We start from the raw sequence: 12,286 nt of genomic DNA on the forward strand, positions 1-12,286 counted from the left end.
CGCGTGCGCTCGCCAGACAGAGACAGAAAGCGAGAAATCACCCCCCCGGGGGGATGGTCACACCGCAATCCCTTCTCCTCCATTCTCCTCTCGGGATCTTGGGCACGCACGCACGCATAGCACGCACACGTGCCCGGCGTGAGTTTTAAGCCACCGGGTCCGGGACGCTAACCGCAGTCGACTACGTGGGAGTCCAGCGACATAGCCATTACGCTAACTGCTGGTTCCCAGCCTGCGTTTTCATCCCCACCCAGTCTAGTCTGCCATGCGAGCACAGCGTCCTGTACTTCCACGGCGAGGTTACCCAGATGCGGTGCCGTAGTTAAATGCATATTGTTTGTTATGGAGTCAGGTGAGTGAGGTGTTTAAACCACGCACTGGGCCCCTTCGTGGAGGTGCACAATGGCGCCACTGCAGGGAGGCAGGAGGCTGCACCCAGGCCCTGGTTTGGCTCCCAGACCTACCCGAGTTTGCTGGTGTGGGTGTGCACCCCTGTGATCTCGTGGCTGGTGAGGCTGGGTCAGGAGGATCGCCTTGCAGTGAGCTGGGTTGGGCCCGGAATCGAACCTGAGCCTCCCATGGACCTCAGCCACCGCACGGTGGTGCCGTCCTGTGTGCAGTGGCGGCTGGGCCAGGTCATTCTGAGGATACTGTTTGTTAGAATCCGAGAGCACTGGGGGGGGTTGGTTCCTGGATACACGTGAAATCTGGGAGGTATGGGTTCCAGATTGGGGACTGGGATGCAGATACATGTCTGCATTTACAGAAAGCCTCGAAGGTGACCCCTGCACACACGTGTGCCCTCCTGTCCGACGGGGCCTGTGTGTGGACGCGTCTGCTGCAAGGCCCCTCCCCTGCCGTCGGGCAGAGCACCCCGTCCTGCCTTGCCACAGGCTTTTATTTTCAAAAGTTCACTCACAAGCACCTTTTATAAGTCACTTAACACAGTTACAGCTTTCACCTTCAGTGTGTGTTACTTACCTTAATAAGATCTTTTAGTAATTTTTTTTTTGTTCGAAATAATTTCAGACTTACAGAAAAGTAACTCTTGCAAAAATAGTACAGAGAACTTAAGTCTGGCCTTCACTCAGTTCCCCTGAGTTGTTAACAGTTTGTATTCCATTTTCTCTCCATCATAATACTACTTTTCTTTCTCTGAAGCATTCGAGAGGAACTTGCAGGCATGGTTGTTAGCCCTGAAGGGAAAAGCTACTTTAGTAACATTTCCTAATAACAAAGACATGAAGGGTGATCAATATCAGGAAATTAACATTGTTCAATACTGTTGTCTAATCCTCTGACCTTGTTAATACTCATCAGTTGTCTGAACAGTGTTCTCCATAGCAAAATAGTATTAATAATGATGGAATGATAACAGTAATGACGATCGAATAATAACAGTAACAATGAAAATAACAACTAATAACAGTAGTATTCTTTTATAACAATAAAGTAACGACAGCAACAATAATAGAAGAAGAGAAGAAGAAAGCGACCAGGGTCCAGTCAGGGGTCGTGCTGCGTTTGGTCTTGGTTCCCTTTACTCTGTTTTAATCTAGATGAAGTTCTCAGCCTATCCTGTGTGACCTCGGCCACCACGCAGTAGCTGTGACATATTTGAGGAGTGGAGGCCAGTTATTTTATACAGTGTTCTTGTTTGTGTTTATTTGATTTTTTTTTTTTGTGATAATAGATTTACTGTGTGAAGTTTTTCAGGAATAACATAAAAGTATTGTGGTCTTCTTGGTATGATTTATTTTTAAATGAATGGTCATTTTAACCTTGGTTTTTCCTTTGTTGTTAATATTTTATTCTTTTGGTAAATTTTCTTTTTTTTTTTTTTTTTTTGTGCTTTTCTAATTGTTCATTTAATCACTAGTTCCCAAGTACTTCCCTGTTAAGGCAGTGCGGGGACTGCAGAGGAGGGAGAGCAGAGACCGTAGACCCAAGGGGAGGAAGGGGGAGCACCGTGGGTCCTTCTGTGGCCATGTGGGGCCTTGACAGTGGTCAGGTGTGTAGGCCCCGGGGTCCCAAATGCCTTGTTCTCCTTTGTAACCTCCCCCCTTCCCCGTGAAATGCGTAAAGTACAGGGATCTTCAACAAGTTCATGGAAAAAGTATATTTTGAAAAAAACTATGGTGGATTTCAGTTTTTTTGCATAAATATAAACTCATTCCACTTTCCTGTGAACTTTTTGACATCTCCTCATATGACAGAAAGATGTATCAACCCTCTCAGAGCCTTAATGACTGTGTCAGTATAGAGCTAAAATCATGCTTAGAACATGTGAAATGACTCCTGCCACTGAAAGGAGATGAGTCCGACCTGCTTCTCCTTCCTGCAGTGAGACAGGCTGACCTGACAGGTGTGAGTTCAAGGTCACGGCGGGGAGTCCCACAGCAGCTTCGTCCTAGACCGTGCCCTCGGCCACCAAGAGCTCCACTCTTCCTCCCCCGGCAGCTGTTCTGGCCTGAGCCCGCCCGTTCTTAGCTGCCTTCTCCTTATTCAGATTAGTGGTTAGCGTTCCCCAAGGGAGTGGAGAATTGGAACTGCGGATGCTAAGTCTGTTGGATACTGGAGGGTTACTTTTCTTAAAGCCTTTCTTTTCCCCCCTCACTTTGTCCCTGTTATTCTCTCTCTTTCTTTCTTTCTTTCTTTCTTTTTTTTTTGGTTGGTTGTTTGCTATAGGGAATGTGTGTTCACTGGCAAGAGAGAGACAGAGAGGGAGAGAGAGAGAGGGAAAGGGGGGAAGTATGCCCTGGGGGGTGACGGCCGTACCTTGTCCTCTGTTCTCAGGATTTTGGGCGCACGTGCACACAACACTCAGTGTGTTTTTCAAGCCACTGGCAGGACTTGAACCACAAATTCGGCCATAGGGATCCAGTTCCCTTAACCAATACCCCATCAGCTGACTCTCTTGTACTTTCTAAGTTTATTTCTTTTACGAGAGACAGAAGGAAATCTTGCAGGATTTCTGAGTGCGGCCACATTTGTGTCTTGCAGTCAAGAAGAACAAGAAGCGCAGACAGAGAATGGTCAGGCAGAGTTTATTGAAAGAGAACAGCTCCGGACAGGGAGGGGTGCGACGAGAGGTTGACAGCATGGAGCTTTTTTTTTTAAGAGATTTTTGCCATAGGTATGTGTGCTCGCTGGAGAGACAGACAGAAAGGGAGAAATCACCCCCTGGGGGATCATCATGCTGCAATCCCTTCTCCATTCTTCTCTCAGGATTTTGGACACACACGCACACACGCCCTGCATGAGTTTGAAGCTGTCCGGACTGGGACTCAAACCTCGGTCAACCAGATGGGAGTCTAGTGCCTTAATAGCTACGCCACTTGCTGGCCCTGACAGTGTGGGTCTTCTGTCAAGGGGTTCTATCTAGTAGTCTGAGCAAGAGGCTGGCCTTCCGATAAGGAAGTAGGCTTCAGAAAAATAACTGCAGTCGCTCCTGAAGCCAGCTTTCTTCTGTTGACTACTCTTAGCTGATTTTGTTGCAAATTATTACTCAAGTCTCTGTCTGGGGCCTCGGGACCACAAAGACCATAATCTCGGTTCTGGGGTAATGGAGATATGGAAACTTGTTGACCCCCAACTCTATTTGGAGCTCTGAAGCAGCTGGCTGACTGTAGAAACAGCACGCGCAAACAGCTTCATCATAGAGAGTGCTGGTAGGAAGGGCTAGCGCCTCACCGTTGTCCGCTGCCTCCCTAGAAACCTGACGGCGCGGGCAAATGAAGTCTACAGAGCAAAATGGTCTCTCCTGGCCCTCTCTCCTTCCTAAGGGAACTGTGGTTAAGTTTTTTGTTTTTAGTTTTGTTGGCAAAATTCTCTTCTGTGGAGCATTAGAATGTCTTCGTCTCTGGAGCAGGGCTTGGCTAAGCAAAATGTAGTTAGGTGGCCTGGGTTTCCTTCTCTGAGTGTAGATTTCCCTTGACCCCAAGTCGGGAGTCCGTCATGCACTGTTAGGGGGAGAGAGAGAGTGCAGCACCTTCCCTGCAGAGAGAGAGAGAGCGCATGGTGGGTGGTGAGTGTTGGGATGAGGACCGAGGTGGGGATAGTGTTGTTGCCAGAAGAGTGGAACTGGGTTTCCCAGATGTGGGTCTCTATCTTAGGCTACTCAAGCTTTCTAAAACATGATTTTCATCTGAAGCACTATAAATATTACATGAACAATGAAGGTAGTTTTCCCCATTAATCACCTGTTTCTGGGATATACAATCCTATCCAAAAGTTTTTAAAGAGAAAGGAGTTAATTTTAATGCCTATTCCCAACAAATTATGGTGGGAAGTATTCTATAAATAAATAATAATGTGTCACAAACTCATTGGAGTAATTTTCAGATCTGATTATCTTGCTATCCATATGCCAGGGCCTTTAGTGGGTTCAGCATTTGAAGGTGACTAGACTGCGTCTTCCCCAGCCACCTCTATGGTGATTTGAAGTCAGTTTTCCTCCCAGTTGAACCTGAAGGCCTTGACTACATAGTCTCTAACCACTTACCTGCTTATGACATTCTGTTCTATACTAATTCACATTTAAATATCTCTGTTATATAAATTTCTTCATTCAGGAAAAACATTCTTTTTTTTTTGAGAGGTTTTCACTATAGGGCGCATATGCTCGCCAGACAGACAGAGAGAGACAGAGAGACAGAAAGCGAGAAATCACCCCCAGGGGGGACGGCCACGCCGCAATCCCTTCTCCTCCATTTTCCTCTCGGGATCTTGGGCACGCATGCACATGTGCCCGGCGTGAGTTCTAAGCCACTGGGTCCGGGACGCGAACCGCGGTCGACTACGCGGGAGTCCAGCGACATAGCCATTTCGCTAACTGCTGGTTCCCAGGAAAAACATTCTTAATTTGACTGTTTTGAAGATCATCTTTATTAATAAAGCATCCCCCCAAATGAAAGATTCCTAGCCCTTTCTTAGTGACAGATAATGTGATCTGTAGGTAGAATAAGTGTCATGCTATCTTGGAAGCTGTAGGAGTGTCAGCGTTTTGGTCGGTTTATTTTACCTTCGTATTGTGAAGAAAAATGACACACACTGGTTTCTTCCTATTTTTCTCAGCGATTGACTTGAAAAACGGTTCTGGAAAGGTGTATCAAGGCCCTGCGAAAGGTTCTGCCGACACAACCATCATCCTCTCAGATGGAGATTTCATGGATGTGGTCCTCGGCAAGCTGGACCCTCAGAAGGTAATAGTCTCGAAAGAGTCATTATCGTATTGCTTTTTATTTGAAAAATTGCAGGTTTTTTTTTTTTAAATTTTTGTTACTAAAGGTCTGGTGGGCTTGCTGGAAAGAGAAAGAGAACGAGAAAGAAGCTCCCCAGTGAGGCGTGGCCATACTATCAGCCCTTTTCCTCCGTCTCTCCTCCCCAGCCAGATCTTGAGCGCGCACACACTGGGCGTGCCTCTCGGGCTGCCAGGCCCCGGTTTTAGCCAGGGTTAGCCACGTGGCGTCCAGCTCCCTTAACTCCCAAGCAACAAGGCTGGCCTGATAATGGCGTTTTTTGAGCTGATTCCTAAATTCTGATTTATAGGACAACTTTGCTATTACTCTGAAGAATATACAATTGGTACTAATATCCTGGTTGATAAATCATATATTTTTTAAATGGAGTTTCAGTTGACTTTTTTTGTTTTGTTTTGTTTTTCCTTTATGACATAGAATGGGGTGGGAGAGAGAGAGAGAGAGAGAAAGAGAGAGAGAGAGAGAAAGAGAGAGAGAGAGACATTGCTTGAGACTTTTTTCCTGCCATGGAGGCCGTGTGCTCGCCAGAGGGAGACACAGAGAGGGAAAGTGAGAAATCACACAGGGGAGATGGCCATGGCGCAGTTCCTTCTCCTTTCTTCCTTTTGAGATTTTGGACGTGCCTGCGCATGTCCCTGTTGTGTTTTTTGAGCTGCCAGGTCTAGGACTTGAACCACACAGTTGGCCATGTGTTATCTAGCCCCTTAACCACCACACAACTCGCTGGCCCCAGGACATAGGCATTTTCAACAGGTCTCGCTGGGTCAAGCTCCTTCTGTGCCAGCCTCCAGGTGGCTGGGACTACAGGCATGCATAGCCCTGTCTGACGTGCGCAGATTGGCCCAGGAGCTAGACCTCTCACTCCTGTGTGGCTTCTCGTCTTGGCTGGGCCTCAGTTGACACTTTCTGAGACTGAATTGTGGGGTGAAATTCCTCTTCAGCATTCAGTCAACTAATATAAAATGCATGTCTGTACTTCTATTTTAAATTGCCAGGGAGTGTGTATGCTTGCCGTGGAGAGAGAGGGAGACAGAGAGGGAGAAGGAACCTCCTGTGGGGTGTGTTCATACCGTATTCCCTTAAAGGAACCCCCAAGGGATGTATCCACACCATATTCCCTTCTCCATCTCTCAGTCTGTTCAGGATGCGTACGTGCCTGGCATGCCAGGTACAGGATCAGAACCGTGCAGCTGGTCATGTGGGGTCTGGCTCCCTTAACCACCAGGCCTTATAAGAGACTTTAATTGTTTATGTTCTATGTTGTGGCTCCCGTCCTGTAATGTCAGCTCTGGGAGGACAGGGACAGATGTGATTCCTAGCTCAGTATGCTGCAGACCCTCATTACACTTGAGTAGATTAAAGCAAGTAGTTTCGGCTATGTAAAAATTAGAAACTTCTGCACATCAGTCTCTATAAAAATGTTACCATGAACCTGGAGGAGAACTATAAAGAGAATATATAATATCTTGCTGTCACTAATACATAAAAAATTGTAGAAAGCGCTATGACCCCCAGCAAGGAAAGTGATCAGTAGATATGAACCAGTAATGAAAGAATTAGAAATGACTAACATATGTAAGAAAAATTATTTTCCTAGTATTCAAAAAATGCAAACTAATGCAAACTAAAGCATGTCTTTTTTTTGCCTCAGATTTTACAAATTAAGAAAATATATATATATTTTTTGGAGAGGTTTTTGATATAGGGCGCAGGCACTTGCCAGAAAGACAGAGACAGACAGAGAGGCAGAAAGCAAGAAATCACCCCTGGGGTGGATGGCCACGCTGCAACCCCTTCTCCATTCTCCTCTCGGGATCTCGAGCATGCACACACACGCGCCTGGCTTAAGTCTAAGCCACCGGGTCCGGGACTCGAACCACAGTCAACCACATGGGAGTTCAGCGACATAGCCATTATGCTAACTGCTAGTCCCAGGAAAATATTATTGTTAAGGTTTACGTAAGAGACACATGCAGCTGGCGAGAATATGCAGCGACACATAGTCTTTTCTAGAAGGTGTGGTGGCCACGCTTCTCAGACTCTCCTCCTTTGTAGCAGTTCCCAGTCTCCATACTCTTTGCATTGCACTCTTAGGTCAGAAGAAATAAATCCCTGATAGTGTAATTTTTAAATAGTCATGTTCATACAAGAGGAGTGTTTTGTGTTTTCAACTGATGTGGTCGTATCCCCCTTGAAGACGTTAAATATTCCACATGCCCCTGAGTGCTCCTGATGCCCGAGTGCAGCGTGGTGCACAGTTTGGAAGCTGGCCATGTAGAGGTATGGTCAAGAACTTTATTTAAGAACTGCTATGGGGCCAGCAGGTGACATGGTGGTTAAGGCACTGGGCTCCCACATGGTTGGACCCGGTGGCTTGAAAATCAAGCCAGGCGCATGTGTGTGCGTGTGCTCAAAATCCCAAGAGGAAAATGGAAGAGAAGGAATTGTAGTATGACCATGCCCCCTGTGAGATGATTTCTCACTTTCTCTCTCTCTCTGTTTCTCTCTCTCTCTGGTGAGTACACATGCCCTGTGGCCAAGAAGAAACCTAAACATAAATAAATAAATAAATGTTATGACTCAACAATTCTTCTAAGAATGTGGTTAAGGCACTGGGCTCCCACATGGTTGGACCCGGTGGCTTGAAAATCAAGCCAGGCGCATGTGTGTGCGTGTGCTCAAAATCCCAAGAGGAAAATGGAAGAGAAGGAATTGTAGTATGACCATGCCCCCTGTGAGATGATTTCTCACTTTCTCTCTCTCTCTGTTTCTCTCTCTCTCTGGTGAGTACACATGCCCTGTGGCCAAGAAGAAACCTAAACATAAATAAATAAATAAATGTTATGACTCAACAATTCTTCTAAGAATGTGGCCTAAGGATAGTCCCATGGCCATAGTTAAGTGTTCTTAGTTTAGGTCGTCCGGCCTCAGAGTTCCACACCTGGCAGGCTGGTCTCAGCACTGGCATCTCCTGCAGGTGTTGCAGACTGGCTTCTGTAGCCGCATATGGGAAGCAGTCTCTGTTTTTGAAGTTCCGGTTTCCCATTTGAATAAATACCTCGCATTTGATTATGAGTAAATGAGTTCTCCCTCATAATTTCTGGGATAAAAAGTGTTTCCTTTACCTCTAGTTGATGAGAATCTGCTTCTGAGATTAAATTGCTGCGGGTTGACTCGCAGGAGGTGGTGTTGAGCCAAGAACACCGAGTTCAGGTCCTCGCCCTGCGTCTTGCTGGCTCCGTACCATGGACAGCTTATTTAAACTCTCTGAGCATCAGTCTCCTCGTCTGTCTATGCAGAGAACTGCTGACCTGCCCACTTCAAGTTAGGGCCGTGATTCTTAAGTGAAATTACATTTGTGGAGCGCTTTGTAATGCCAACTGTTAATGATACTACTGTTTTTCTCACCTTGCTAGAAACCTAGGAGCTTCCTTTTGTTATAATTTTTATTTGACCCTTATAATAGCTGCACATACTTAATAGCATTCAGTGTGTTTTTTTTTAGTACATGAATGCAGCCTGTGTTGCTAAATTGGAATAATGACCATCGTCACCACTCGAAACCTTTATCCTCTCCTTGTCTTGTGAACCTCAGAATCCAGTCTTCTACCTATTCTGAAATATTCATTAAGCTGTTATTAACTTTGGTTACTCTACTCTGTACGTTAAACCCCTTCCCTTAACCTAACTGCAGTTTCGTATCTTAGCCAGATTCTTCATCCCCTGCTCTCTCCCCTGTATCTTGTTCACTTTATCTGTGGGAGCTGCATCGTGGGGGGACGATGTGGCTTGCACCGTTTCTCTCTCAGGTCAGATTCAGAGGCAGTACGGACTCGGTGCTGTACCACGCCAGCCTTTCGCATTGGCAGCAACGATGCGCTTAATATGCGCTTACTTCGTATCAAACACCAAGCTAAGCACTTTACTTATTTTTTAAAATGTGTGTTTGTTTATTCCGTGAGTCAGAGAGAGAGAGAGAGAGAGAGAGAGAGTGAGAGAGAGAGAGAGAGAGAGAGACAGACAGACAGACAGACAGCATCCCCAATGGGGTCTTGACACAGTGATCTGAAGCCCAGATCTCGGGCACACGTGCCTGGCGTACTCTGGGAGGGCTCTGGGTGTGAGCTGACAACCTTCCCCGTGGGCCTGCCTCACTGAGTTTTAGTACCGTGCCACAGTCCAGCCCACTTTTTCTTCAATTAACTCATACAGCAAAGCTGTGTTATTTAGGTCCTGTTGTCATGCCTTTCTATAGATGAAGAGCCTGGAGCTCAGAGATTAAGTGATCTGCCCAAGTTTACTGAGCTACTTAGTGAAGTCTGGCCCCCACTCCAGGTTTTTCCCATAAGGCGTGTGTGCTCTCCAGAGAGAGAGAGAGAGAGAGAGAGAGAGAGAGAGAGAGAGAGAAATCACTCCCCAGGGAGGAAGGCCACACTGCAATCCCTTCCCTCCATTCTCCTCCTGAGAGTTTGGACATGAGCACACACATGCCTAGATGATTTTCAAGCCACCAGGTCTGGTCCTTGAACCACTATGCCATCTCTTGGCCCTTGAGCCTAAATTTTTTTTTTAAGAATTATTTTAACTTTATTTATTTTTATTTGACCAGAGAGGGACAGAGTGTGTATATGTGTGTGTGTGTGTGTGTGTGAGAGAGAGAGAGAGAGAGAGAGAGAGAGAGAGAGAGAGAGAGAGAGAGAGAGAGAGAGAGAGAGAGAGAGAGAGAGAAAGAGAGGGAGAAAGCAAGCCTTCAGGTCCGGGACTTGAACCACAGTTGGCCATGTGGGAGTCTGGTGACTTTAACCACCACGCCACCCGCCGGCCCCGAGCCTGCATTTTTAACCCAGGTATTCTGGTGTTGCATGCATAATTTGCTCACCGGTGTACTACATTATCTTGTTTTGTTATGATGTGGCTTTTCTCTTCATGAAGATGTAATACATATTTTTAATCTGCTTTTAGAGTTCCGAATTGAATGTTTTCGTTAGGGATACAGTATAGTACTTTATTCATATGGTCTCAAACGGAAGACCACAGAGTCAGAGGCACAGGTGGAGACAGAGCTCCCAAATCTGTCAGTTCAGATAAGTTATTCTGTGATTTCCTAAAATATAGAGGCGTATTTTAAAAAATTATTTATTTAATTTTATTATTATTGTTTCTCAGTTTGCATTGTGCTCATGAGAGACAGCGAGAGCGAGAGTGAGAGAGAGAGAGAGAGAGGGAAAGTGAGAAAGCAAGCTGCCAGGTCCAGGACTCAAACCGAGGTCGACCGTGTGGGAGTCCAGTGCCTTAACCACCAGGCCAACTGCTGGCCCAAGGGGTCTTTTTATATATTTTTTTCTTTTTCTTAGAGAACTGAAAATCCAGGTGCTATCTATCATCATTAAACAATCAGTGCCAGGTGGAAGTTGTCATTGTCCAGTGTTAATGCCGTTGTTTTCAGTCTGAACAGCGGTCTTTTACAAACGGGCACGTAGAGTAACGTGAAGGCGGGTGCTCTCTCGCTCCTCTCTGCAGGCGTTCTTCAGTGGCAGACTGAAGGCCCGAGGGAACATCATGCTGAGCCAGAAGCTCCAGATGATCCTCAAAGACTACGCCAAGCTCTGAAGGCGCGCCGCACTGTTCATAAAACCAGAATAATTAAATATTCTCTTCCCCCAGAGACGCGTCATTATTCCAGCACAAGTGATCAAAACTAAGATACAGGGGAAATTGCTTCACATTTTCAGATTTTAGACAACTGTTCAGATTTTCATTTTCTACTAATTTTTCATGTATGATTATTTTTACAAGGAACCGTAAGCTGGTACATAATCTCCTTTTGTTCTCAGATCTGTATCTTCATAATAAAAAATATTCACCCAAATCGAGTTTCTTTAGAATCTGTGATAACACATACAAGTTGAAAGGAAAATTAACTGAATAAAAGCCGCTTTGATACCTTTTACACTTCATTTCTTTGTGGTTTTCTTTTCCCAGATTGATTGATATCCCGGTTTTAATGTGAATTTCATATGTGTGCTCAGTTTTCACATTTCAGTGTAATAATGTTCTGCTTTAGACAAGAGAAAGGCTTTTTACTCCCAGGTTTTAGTTTTTGTTACTTGCTGGAAATTCTCTCCTGTATCGATGCTTGCAGATCTGTCAGGTGTACAGCCATTGCAGGCCACTTGCATGTCACTAACAGAAATACTTGAAGCTCGGTCATAGGGTGTGCATGCTCACCAGAGAAAGTGAGGAAGCACCCCCCGGAGATGGTCACACCACGATTCCTTGTCCTCCACGCTCCTCTTGGGATTTGGGGTGTGCGCGCACACACACACACACACACACGCGTGCCTGGCATGTTTTTAAAGCCACCGAGTCCGGGACTCAAACTGTGCACTTGGCCAAATGGGATCCAGTAGCCTTAACCAACATACATACCCCCCGGTTGGCCCCTGAGCCTGAATGGTTTTTTATAAAGGAGGTAGAGGTTTGTTTTTATTTTTTAAGTTTTTTGCCATAGGGCACATGCGCTCACTGGAGCGAGACAGAGAGAGGGGATGTGAGAAATCTCCCCGGGGGTGGGGGGGTCTTGCCACAGTCCCTTCTCTGTTCTCTCAGGGTATTGGCCATGAATGTGCATATGCCCAGAGTTATTTTCAAGCCACCAGGTCTAGGACTTGACTTCTGTTGGTCACACGGGAGTCCAGGACCTTAACCACCCTGCCACCTGCTGTACCCGCGATGGGTTTAAGACTCACTGTTCTGGTGGCTGGAAGCCCGAAGGCCTATGGCACGGCTGCTGGAAGCGCAGAGGATGGCAGGTGGGTGCAGCGCGCTCTCTGAGCCGGCATCGGCGGGGGCCTGTGGACCATCGTCCGTGAGACTGCTGCCTCCGTGGTGCGGTCACCACCCACCAGGCTCCCCCTCCCCCACATTCCAGAACCTGAGCCGTTGGGGGATAAGGCGTCATCCAGACCATAACTGCCCGTCCCCAGGGTTCATGTTTTCCTCATATATAAAATAAAATCCTCTCT

At 46.3% G+C, this 12,286-nt stretch overlaps 1 protein-coding gene across 2 annotated transcripts in view; it reads left to right on the forward strand.

Annotated features, from left to right (window-relative positions):
* The window catches only part of HSD17B4 (hydroxysteroid 17-beta dehydrogenase 4), a 97,643-nt gene extending 86,425 nt beyond the window's left edge, over positions 1–11,218 (forward strand). For both annotated transcript variants that reach the window (XM_006162347.3, XM_027765898.1), the window contains exons 23-24: positions 5,077–5,204; positions 10,782–11,218. In XM_006162347.3, coding sequence (XP_006162409.2) covers positions 5,077–5,204; positions 10,782–10,871 — 218 coding nt within the window. In that variant the 3' untranslated portion in view covers positions 10,872–11,218. The remainder of the gene's footprint in view (positions 1–5,076; positions 5,205–10,781) is intronic.
* Positions 11,219–12,286: the final 1,068 nt, after the last annotated feature.

This window comes from Tupaia chinensis, unplaced genomic scaffold, assembly GCF_000334495.1.
Source record: "Tupaia chinensis unplaced genomic scaffold, TupChi_1.0 Scaffold139897_1, whole genome shotgun sequence".
Classification (NCBI taxonomy): Eukaryota; Metazoa; Chordata; class Mammalia; order Scandentia; family Tupaiidae; genus Tupaia; species Tupaia belangeri.